General features: G+C 39.2%; 1 protein-coding gene across 1 annotated transcript in view; it reads right to left on the bottom strand.

The window, feature by feature from the left end:
- The window catches only part of KMO (kynurenine 3-monooxygenase (kynurenine 3-hydroxylase)), a 64,349-nt gene that overhangs the window by 6,347 nt on the left and 45,681 nt on the right, over positions 1-12,321 (bottom strand). Inside the window, 4 exon segments of the mRNA XM_006902446.1 lie at positions 413-470; positions 1,639-1,786; positions 3,708-3,829; positions 5,234-5,305. Coding sequence (XP_006902508.1) covers positions 413-470; positions 1,639-1,786; positions 3,708-3,829; positions 5,234-5,305 — 400 coding nt within the window.

Genomic DNA, 12,321 nt, shown 5'->3' with positions numbered 1-12,321 from the left:
ATGGAAATTCAAAGTCTCTGTAAATTTTCATTAAAATTAATAATAATTTTTTTAAAAAGAGTGTATCTGAGGTCCTGCTGCAGGGCACACTGGCAACAGGATACTTCTGAGGTTGAAGAAGCTGAATGGGAAGGATGCTGGGAGAGGTACCCTAGCCTTAACCCTAACCTGTGGTACCCTAACCTTCTTTCATTGTGTGGGTCATTACACAGATCTCATGTACAAATCTCATGTACAAATCTTCAAATAAGCTTTCTTTCTCTCCCAGGGTGCTTGTTGTCAGCTATGGGTGGTAACAGTGGCATAGGTTGGTTGGACATGGAAAAATCTATAGTCTTGACTAGGAAATATCCACAATGAGTTTGTGGCCACTGTGGATCAGAAAGACACCTAATAGAAGAGTTTTACTTACTGAGGTCATTATTGAATTTATCCATTAGCTCATCAAATACCAAGCAGTCTTCAAAGCCCTGAAACAAGAAAAGGGGTATAAATAAATTAACTGTAAAATAAAAATTAAAATCTTTTATTTCAAATATCCTCTCAACCTGTATAATTGTACACAGGTGCATACATGTACACCAGTCACCAAAATATCAAAGTGTGACAATATTCAGGACTTTTGTTTATAGAATCACTATGAGTCATCTATGACTCGATGGCACTTAACAACAACAGCAACAACAGTATTCCCCACCTCCATACCCTCAGTCTCTCTTTCTCTCTCTCACCCCCCCTCCCCCCACACACACTCACACACCTCAGACTGTTACTTTAGAATTCCTTGAAATTAATGCTCAGTTTTTAACATTGGGGTGCTCTAGCCACTTAGTGGTAGGAATTTCATTGCCAATGCAAAGGTACATGGTTCAGATCTACTAGCTGCTTCATGGGAAAGAGATGGATTTACAGTCTCTGAAAACTCACTGGAGGGTCCAGTGGCTGGTTCCAACTGGACCGTCAACAACAACATTTGAACATCATTTCTAGTTCTAATTTTTTTTCTATTGAGAACACAAAATTTTCATGAAAGCAGTAGTAATAACATCTAATTTATTTCACTGAAAAACAAAACCACACTTAATTCTTAATCATGGAATTGGCCCTCTGTCCATTTCTGAGGCTGTAAATCTTAATGGGTGGTGTGGCGGGTGGGTTTGAATTTGAACTGTCAAAATTTCAGTCAGCAGTTCCATTTTCAACTTACTATACCACGAGGGCACCTAACATATTTGATAGTTTTATTTAATCCTGCTAGTTATATTTTTGTTCCTTTTGAAAGAAATAATGGGGGAGAAACTACCTCAGATAATTTGAAATTCCTTTTCCCTTGAGGGTGATATTACATACTTATATTCATACTCTCAGGTGAAAAAATATTTTTTAGAGAAAAATGTGTTGAATTGTTGGCAGTTTCAAATTTTAAGCATACATTTTTCATGGGACTGTATTCTGCTTTTTAAATGTAGATACATTCAATTATTGTATTAAGTAAATAAACTACTCAGTCTCTGATTATATAGCTGGTATTATCATTAATATGGATAGAGATAACCTCAGCCATGCTTTATCTAAGGTGTTGCAGTTGCAAGTGGCCCAGAATATGTTCAATGAGTATTATGAAGCAAAGCAACTCACCGCATTCATTCCTTGTCCAAAAAAGGGCACTACGGCGTGAGCTGCATCTCCCATCAGCACACAGCTTGATTTTAAGTGAAAAGAAGAACACTTTACAGATATCATGGGCTGCGCAGGCAACAGGAAGAAATCTTGCATCAATGCTTGCCTTCCAGGGAAAACCAGCAGAACGCAAAGATGTTAAAATGTGCAGTGAACACTGAATGCTTTTGGAACTATTAACTATCTGAGGATTATGGGTGTACTTCTACGATAAAAGTGGTATTTTTAAACATACACGTATAGACCCACACAGGCACACCTCCCCTAGACACTCGCTTAAAGATTCTGGGGTGGGGGGGAGATTACCTGAAATTCATTTTTAATATTTAAACATCATTTTAAAAATTTTTTATCACTGTTTGTTTTGTTGTTGCTAAGCACCATGGAGTAAAAATAGACTCATAGCTGACCCTTCAGCTGGTTTTCAGAGGCTACAAACCACACAGGAGGAGATTACTCATCTTTCTCCTATGGCACAATTTGTGCCTTTGGGTTGGCAGTACAGATTGGTACCACTAAGCCACTGGGAGAGAAGGATGGGCAATCTCTTCCCATGCAATTTACTGTAAATATATTTATATGTATTAAAATCCTATGCAATTTACATATGTTTTTAGATATACAAAGAAAACATTAGAGTGCACCAAGAAAACAGAAAAGAGAGTAACTGGCATTTTTTTCAATTTAAAAATCCCATTATTCTGATGACCTACTTAGTTTGCCATATATCTGATGAAATTTGAATAATTTTAAATATTTTTTTCAATTCTGTGTCATGGTAATTTCATTACCATAGGCTTGGGGCACTCAGTTTTCAAGCGCATGAAATGTTTGGCTTGGGTGGAGAAATTGAGATACTATTAAGGGTCTGATTAAACAACAACAAACCAAAACAAAAATTATTGCAAGTCCATATGGATTTGGAAAAAGACTTCATCTTCATCAGGCATCTGCAGAGATTTTGTGGACGCTGTAAGTGGAGAAGGAAAACCTGTTGGTAAGTGGTTAATTGCTCTGCTACTGACTGAAAGGGCAGAAGTTTGAGTGTGACCAGGTGTATCTCAGGAAAGGCCAGCTCCTGAGGTGCCTGTCTACCTGGGTGTGCCATCGAGAACTTGTGCTCTACTGTGTTTTCAGGAACTTAATGTTTTGAAAGTAGGTCTCCAAGGTGCTTCTGGGTGGATCCCAACCTCCAAGCTTTCTATTAGCAGCCAAAGGTATTATCCATTTACACCACTCTGGGGCTACGTTATTTTATCAGTAAGAAACCAGAAACACAGATAAGCTTCAACAACAACAACCAGGTGAACAACCCTGAGACATCTTCAGAGTGTACATTACCTCACAAATCTATTGACAGAAGGAAGCACAGAGGGTATTGCAAAGGGAACAGAAAAATCTTGTGGTTTGGTGGTCTATCTCTTAAGGGAAGCTGCTCATGACCTCATTGATATTCAGAATTCATGCTCACAGCACAATATCCTTTTAGACTTCTGCAATGCAGACTAGATCTGTACGTGACTAGATCTGTCACACTGTACCCAAACAAAAATACATTGCCTACGGGATGATAGAAGAAGAATTGATGCCTTTGAGTTGTGGTGGTGGAGAATAAGAGTATTGAACATACCACAGACTGCAAAGAGAACTAACAGGTCTGTGCGAGAGAGGGTGAAACCAAGTTGCTCCTTGGAGGAAAGGATTTTGAGGCTCCGTCTCACATGTCATGTGGCCAGGAGAGACCAGTCTATGGAGAAGGACATCATACTTGAAAGGGTGGAGGGGCAGTGCAGGAGAGGAAGAGGCCAGGTGAGATGGGTTCACACTGTGACTGCAGCATGGGGGTCACTCTGACACCCCAGGATTGGCTCAGGATAGGACAGGGTTCAGAGCCATCATTCATAGGATCATTATGAGTTGCAGGCAACTCGATGGCACATAATAATTTTCATTTGAATTGTGATTAACTTAAACCAGTGGAGTCAAAGGTACAGCTGGGTAGGGTATTATGGGGGGAAGCTACTTACTCTCCAATTAAAGGAATGGAATCTGGAAAGTACTTTTGAAAGAAGTCTAGCACATCACTACGGGTTGAAAGTTTCTCAAACTCCTCAAATGGCATGAACAACGTGCACGTGAAAGATTTATTCTGTGAGGAGAAACAACAACGTGAGAGAGAATGTGGGAAGAGTGACACAAGCCCCTGAAATGGCCCACCCCGTGATGTCCAGTGAGGTTCACAGTGCCCTTCACCACTGGTTTCCAATGGGAGGGCACTGTCTACTTGTCTCCTGCTTCTGTGGAGCAGCCCGTAGATGCAAACCACCAACCCTTCCGGTGGCAGCCTGATGCATTATGCACTACCCCACCTGGGCAGGACCTTTTATTGTGACCAGAAACACCTGTAAGGACTGTCTGGCAGACAGGAAAGGCATCTTAACTTCCTTCACTCACACTCAAAGAGCTCTACCCATGGCCAAAAGGTATGTCCCAGCATCCTCGATAATCAGGAGAGTTTCTAAACTGTAGACTCCAGCCATGAGTCCCTGGGTAGTGTGAAGGGTTAATACATTTATTGCCTGGCAACTGAAAGTTTGGGGGTTCAAGTGAAACTAGAGACAACTCAGTAGAAGGAGTTTTCTCCCTACTTCTGAAAAACCAGCCATTGAAAGCCCTATGGAGCATACATGGCTGATTGGAAAACAAAGCTGCTTTTTAAACTTTCAAATCACAAATTTTCAAAAGAAAACTAAAGGAGTCCAGTTTTATTCTGAGGCACATGGGGTCAACGGGAGCTGGCATTGTCTCCATGACAACTGAGACTGGCAGATTTTGAGCATTTCCCCCAAGAAAACACTAAGTTCCTCAGGTTAATAATAAGTTGTTTTCCTGTTGATTTCTTGTCCTTTATTTTCTCTCCTATACCTCAGGGACAGAGAGCAGGAGAAAGAAAAAGAACAGTCAAAGAAACAAATAGATCTGGTGAAGGAAAGGAAGGCCCTCACCAGGTGGATTGACACGACTGCAGCTGGGGTGTATCAGAGACGGTGAGGACAGCACTGGATGGGACAGGGCTCAGATCTGTTTTTCACACGGTGGCTACATTTGTACTTGACTCTGCAGCACCTAACAACAGCAACACTATGTAGTAGCAAAATTACTAAGGCCTAATGAAAGAAAAATCATATTCCATTTTTCAGTAAAGTATATTCCAAAGTCCCACAGACCTTAAAGGCTGAAAGTACTTTACAGTGAATAACCTAAATCTTTTTGGCTTTATCTGGAGACCATTTCTTCCTAAAGTGTTTTCAGAGGAGGTGACAGAGTCAGGCACGACAACCCCACATAAGTTTATTAATTCATGTGTGTTAACACTGTTTTCCAAAGTAAATTACTAAAATTCCTTCCATTTCTCTCTTCAGCAACTTCAAATTTTCTATCAGTTAAACAATAAAGAGTTTATTTAGTACGTACACCAATTATTTACAAGAGTGCATAAAGAAAAATATTCATTATAGATGCAAAGTTACAATTGATAAAAATGATACCCTACCGTATTAGGAAGTGCAATCATCATAAAGGTATTTCTAGGCCAAATATGCAGATAATTAGGTTCCATGGCATGCTGCAGAGGGAAAACAAAAGTGTTTATGTGTATTTGTAATTCATTAGTAGATTAATGTAGCACATCTATAAAACTGACTTTGCTTACGGTTGATTGCTCTCATGGTACTTTAAATCAGATCATACACAATGATACACACATCTATTGCTACATAAAGTAGAAGCTGCCTTTGAAAATCTTGAATTACAAATAGCTCTAGTAGCCTAGTGGCAAGAAGCTGCACTGCAATCCCAAAGGCACGTGGCTCAGAGCACCAGCTGCTCTTTGGAAGAAGGACCTGCAAGCTTCTCCTGTGCAATTAACTACCTCTGAAAACCTGACAGAGGGTCAGCTATGGGTCAGTTCCAACTCTACGGTACACAACAACAATAATTACAAATTCAACCTAATGTGGGGTTGAGCTCTTTTATAAAGGTAAAATTAAAAGGATAGATTTATTAGAAAGTTACATTCCCAAAGAGATGGACCTCCCTCCTTGAAAGGAAATATGTAAAAGGGTGGGGTTTTGATTCCAGGTATAATGGAGTCCTGGTGGCTTAGTGGTAAGGAATTGTGCTGCCAATGAAAAGGTATGTGGTTTAAATCCACCAGCTTCTCCGTGGAGGAAAGATGGTCTAGAGACTAAGGTGCACCTAATCCAGGCCATGGTCTTCACTTTACTTAGTGTGCATAAGAGAGCTGGAAAATGACTAAGGATGATAGGGAAAGAATCAATGCCTTTGAGTTGTGGTGAAGAGTATTGAATATACCATGTCCTGCTAAGAGAACAAACAGATTCATCCTGGAGAGAGTAAAACCAGGTTGCTTCTTGGAGGCAAGAATTTTGAAGCTTCATCTGACATGCTTTGGACATGTTGCAAGGAAGGATCAGTCCTTGGAGAAGGACGTCATTCCTGGGAGGGTGGAGAGACAATGCAAGAGAGGAAGACCCTCCATGAGATGGATTAACTCAGTGGCTGGGGTAATGGGGGGGGGGTAGGTGTGCCAGAGACAAAGAGGTTAGCTCAAGATAGAGCAGGGTTCATAGCTGTTGTAACATAGGGTTGCTATGAGTTGCAAGTGACTCAAAAGCACATAATAGCAACTACACAACATAAGGAAGTTCTGGAGGCTTAGTGGTAATGAATTGTGCTGCCAATGTAAAGCTATGTAGTTCAAATTCACTAGCTGCTTCATGGGAGAAAGATAGGCAATCTTATTGCCTCTGAAAACCTGTTGGAGGATCAGCTACAAGTTGGTTCCAACTTGAAGGCACATAGCAATAATTTGAACAGTATAAATAATATCACAGGCAAGTAAGATATTGTTGAAGATAATTAAAAATATTGCTGGAGCAATACATTGACAAGGAACCGCCAAACATTCAAGTAAAATAGAGAAGATAATGTAGAATGAGGTATAATTGTAGATGCCAGATGGATCTTATCTGAAAGCAAAAAAACAAAACAAACAAAAAACCCCTCCAAAACCAAAAACCAAAACGCAAACACCAGAGAGATGTTTACTTATGTATTATTAACTGTGTAAAGGTATTTGACTGTGTGATCATAACAAATTATGCATTATGTTGAGAAGAACAGGAATCCCAGAACACTTAATTGTGCTCATGAAGAACCCGTACATAGACCATAGACCATAGACCATAGACTAAGAAGCAGTGTTTCAAGGGGGATACAGGATGGTTTAAAACCAGAATGTTGCACATCATGTTTGTTATCATCACCATATTTGCTGAGCAAATAACCTGAGAAGCTGCAGTGTATGTGATAATAGGATTGGAGGAAAACTCATCAACAAGCTGTGATATGCACATGACACGCTCTTGCTTGTGTAAAAAAGGAAGAAGACTTGAAGCACTTGATGAATCTCAAAGACTTTCAGCATGGATTACTCCTTAACATAAAGAAAACAAAAATCACAATTAGACCAATTAACATCATGATAAATGTGAAAAGTTTTAATTTGTTAAGAATTTCCTTTCATCAAAACAACTATGAGATTATCATCTCACCCCAGTAAGAATAGTAGCAAAATTTAACAGAACAACAAATAACAACAAACAACAGATGCTGGCAAGGTTGTGGAGATACTGGAACCCTCATTGTTGGTGGGAGTGTAAAATGGTGTGACCACTATGAAAGGCTGTATGGCGCTTTCTCAAAAAGTTTCAAATAGAAATGTCATTTGACCCAGCAATTCCACTACTGGGCATATGTTATTGTTGTTGTTGTTGTTGTTATGTGCCGTCGAGTCGCTTGCGACTCATAGCGACCCTATGTACAACAGCCCTAAACTCCGCTCTGTCCTGTGCCAATCGCACTGTCTCTGACACTCCCATCCCAATTATCCCAGTCACTGAATCAATCCACCTCATAGAGGGCCTTCCTCTCCTGCGTTGTCCCTCCATCCTCCCAAGCATGATGTCCTTCTCCAAGGACCTGTCTCTCCTCACAATATGTCCAAAGTATGTTAGACAGAGCCTCAGAATCCTTGCCTCCAAGGAGTCACCCAGTTTAACCCTTTCCAGGATAAATCTGTTTGTTTTCCTAGCAGTCCATGGTATTCTCAATACTCTTCTCCAGCACCACAGCTCAAAGGCATCAATTCTCCTTCTATCCTCCTTGGTCATTGTCCAAAGAAACCATAATGGCCACCCAAGCAGATATATGCACACCCATGTTTATTGTGGCTTTGTTCACAATAGCAAAGAGTTGGAAACAACTCAAGTGCCCATCAATAAACGAATAGATAGAAAAGCTCTGGTATATTCACACAATGGAATACTATGCTGCATTGAAAAACAAGGAACTCAGGAAATATTATACAAAATGGGTGACCCTGGAGGACATTATGCTGAGTGAAATATCTCAGTCATGAAAGGACAAACACTGCATAGTGCCCCACTGTTGTAAAACAGGACTGACATCGGGGTTGGGTGGAGACTGAGAAAGAGGGGATTAAATAATGTATACTGCATTGAAACAGATGACGGAGAGAATTGTTTAAAAGTGATATATGATTAGGTTATTATTGCCATGACAGGAGTCCAGAATGAAGCCTGCATAGGAGAGTGGACTTAGGGGGGAGGGATTGTATAACAATGAAAGAATTTTTCTTTTGATTTTTAAAATGAAGGCTGCACAGTGGAGTGGACTTGGGGAGAGGGATTGTATAACAATGAAATAATTTTTCTTTTACTTTTCAAAGAGAAGAGCCAACTCGGGGGGAGGTTGGGCAGGGAGAAAAGTGTAACAATGAATGAGTGGAAATTCAAAGTCTCTGTAAACTTTCTAATATTAATTTTAAAAAATATTTTAAAAAATTTCCTTTCAGTATAATTCTCAACAAAGTCCCATGGAAGCAGCAGTCAAGAAATCAAGATTATATTGGGCAAATTTGTTGCCAGGGACCTCTTTAAAGTGCCAAAATTTTGTTTTGTTTTGTTTTTAAAGATAGGGTGCATCTGATCCAAAATATAATATTTTCATCTGCTTCTTATGTATGTGCAAACTAAATAATGAATAAGGAATGCTGAAGGAGAGTTAGTGCATTTGAATTACAGTGTCAGCGATGAATGTTGAATATGCTATGGATTGCCAGAACAACCTTGACTTAGAAGAACAGTCAGAAAACTCCTCAAAAGCAAGGATGGTGGGACCTTGTCTCCGGTATTTTGGGCATCAGGAGATAAACATCCTTGGTGAAGGACATCATACTTCCTCAAGTAGAGTGGTTGTGATTATGTCAAGTTTTTAAATTCCTTGACCTCCAAAAATAGGCTGACATATGAACATAGAAATTAAACAGTGGATAATAACTCTTTGATTTCAAAGGTCTTACAGTGTAGTCAAATTGACAAGATAAAATCACATAACCTCTCTATTATAACATAGATGTGACATGGAACCAAATTAGAAATTCACTAAATGACAGCTTGGAGATGAGGGCTTTGGGGAGCCAGAGAGACTATAACAAAGAATTTGGATAGATTAGGTAAGGAGAGGACAGTGGGTTCTGGATGGAGGAGAATTTGCTGAGCAAAATGGAGGAAGAATGGATATAATGTTGAGTAATGAGGAGACTAGCCTAGATACGGCTAACTTCACTTTAAAATACATGGCTTGAATCATGCACACATTAGTCTTTAAATTAACATCACAACTCTTTAGCACTTTGGAGATGTTCTTGACACTGATTTCCCCAATACAACATTTTCATGGGCATTGACTGGGGTTCCAAGTATGCATCTGAAAGTTGGGCAATGACTAAGGGTGACAGAAGAACTGATGCCTTTTAATTTGTTATGTTGGTGAAGCATACTAAATATATCCTGAACTGCTGAAAGAATAAACACGTCTGTCTTGGAGGAAGTGCAACCAGGGTGATCCGTAAAGGTAGGGATGGTGAAACTTCATCTCACAGACTTCAGTCATGTTATGAGATTGGAGTGGGGGAGTTTGTGGACACCAGTCCTTGGAAAAGACATCATGCTTGCAAAGGTGGAGGGTCAGAGAAAGGAAGACCTTCAACAAGCTTGATTGAAATAGTGACGGTAGGAATGGGCTGGGGAATGTTAGATATGGTGAGGATGGAGCAGGATAGGGCCCGAAAAGTTTTGATTTATTGTTCATAGGTTTCGTTGAGTCGTAGTTGAATTAATGGTATATAACAACCCCACAAATCTTCTGATAACTTCTAGAGCCTTTTTACAAGAGATAAGTAAGAGAAAAGAAATTATACAAGGAATAAATTTTACTCATAAGTGGCTGCAATAGTAAATGTTGAAACTGTTCATTAAGATCCAATGGGGGCTAGGAATAACTCTAGAAGCTCTAATCCACAGCATGAAAAGACTTCCAAGCATAATGAAAAGACTATAAGGAGAGAATAAAATAGATGAATGGGACCTTCTAAGAATCATTTCCCTATACACATTAAAAAAAACTTCTCCAATAGGATAAAAAGAAACCCATAGACTGGGAAAAAATATGTGACAATGATATATCTGTTAAGAAACTTATATCTAAAATTTATAAAATACTCCAGTACCTCAACAATAAAAAGGTAAACAACTCAGTCTCAAAATGGGCACAGACAATTCACCAAAGAAGATATTAAGAATGACAAACACATAAAAAATCCCTAGCTATTGAAGAGATGCAAATCAAAACAACTATGAGGTATTATCTCACCCCAGCGACAATGGTAAAATTCAACAGGGCAGCAAACAACAAATGCTGACAAGGTTGTAGAGAGACTGTTCACTGCTAGTGGGAATGTAAAAATGGCACAATCACTATGGTGCTCTGAGACCGTCCCAAAAAGTTGGAAATAGAAATACTATTTGACCCAGCAATTTCACTACTGCGAATAAACCCTAATGAAACCAGAGCTGTGACTCAAACAGAAAGATTGCACACTCATGTTTATTTCTGCATTACTCACACTAGCAAAGAGTTGAAAGCAACCCAAGTGACCATCAACAAATGAATGCATAGAAAAACCATTATACATTCACACAATGGAATATTGTGAAACATTAAAAACATTACAACATTATACAACATGGTGAGTCTGGAAGCATTATGTTGAGTGAATATCTCAGTCACAAAAAGACAAATACTTCCTAATACTGCTGTTATAAACAGGGTTGACATAGGGGTTGGGTGAGAATAGGAAAAGAGTGGATAGATAATGAGCACTGCACTGGAACAGAGGAGAGGAGGAACCGTTTGAAAGGAATATATGAGGTATGACAACAATCTGCAACAAGAGGTGCATTGCAGGGTGGACTAGGAGAAGAGAATGAAGGGAGAGGGAGGAAAATGTGCAACAGCGAATGAAGGAAAATTCAATCCTTCTGAAACTTTCTTTGAAATCACAATTAAATATATATATATATACACATCCAGTGGGGACCTGAAAAGATAGAGTAATAGTGGGCATAGATCAATGTTGATTAATTGTATATAACACAAGGTATGGGAATGATTCAGAAGTGAATGGAACAGAGTGTAAAGGAAGGAATGTGGGAAACACAATGCATATGACTTTTGTATGTAAACCAATATAAAATAAAAAGAAATTTTAAAATATTTAAATTTAATTATTTTTTTTTCTTTTTAAAGGGAGCTCTGGTGGCCTAGTGGCAAGGAGCTGCACTGCCATCCCTAAGGCTCGTGGTTTAAGGCCACCAGCTGCTCCTCTGGAGAAGGATGGCAGTCTCCTTCCATGTGATTAAGGGCCTCTGAAAACCTGCTCGAGGGTCAGCTATGGGTCAGTTCCAACTCTATGGTACACAACAACAACAACAACAAAAGACTCAAATCAAAAGGGAGGAAACACAGAACAGAATTTTATTTTCTCATGAACTATAGATGTTGATTTTAGATCCAGGGAGGGCGGATGAATCCCTTGAATTCAGGACAATAGCCCTGAGATAATTTTAAACAAAAGTATTCCCAGAGATCTTCTTAAAATAAAACAATACTATAGCTTAATTAGTTAAAAAAGTAATAGGAATGCTCTTCATGCCTCCTGTCTTTCTCATTGGTATAGTGATGGTTTATATAGTACTTTGGCATAGCAGATAGGATGCCAAGAACATTGTGATATTTACACGTATTTCACCACCCAGGCAAACAAATCTTTAAACTTTCAGCTTCTGAGGTACTGGGCCATGCTCTCAATAAATATCCTTACTCAACAACATTGCAAGGTTAGGCTTGGCCTCGTCTCCACTAGTCCCACAACCACACGTACAGGTAAATATAAAATGTTAGCAGAAATAATTTGCTTTCTATACAAAAGTAGCTTTAAAAGGATTCCTCCACCAAACTTCTAATAACATTCAGGCCATGTACTGCTCACTTTCTTGTCTTAATTCTGGCACACATCTTTTAACCTCACTTTAACCATCAGAGGTGAGGTAAAAGTATCAACTGTATATATTACATTAACTAAAGAGAAAATAAAAGGAAGGAAGGAAGGAAGGAAGGAAGGAAGGAAGGAAGGAA

The sequence above is a fragment of the Elephantulus edwardii genome, unplaced genomic scaffold, assembly GCF_000299155.1.
Source record: "Elephantulus edwardii isolate Elephantulus edwardi_28Jun2011 unplaced genomic scaffold, EleEdw1.0 scaffold00412, whole genome shotgun sequence".
Lineage (NCBI taxonomy): Eukaryota > Metazoa > Chordata > Mammalia > Macroscelidea > Macroscelididae > Elephantulus > Elephantulus edwardii.
The sequence above is the reverse complement of the archived record's forward strand: the minus strand, read 5'-3'. Positions and strand labels throughout refer to the sequence as shown.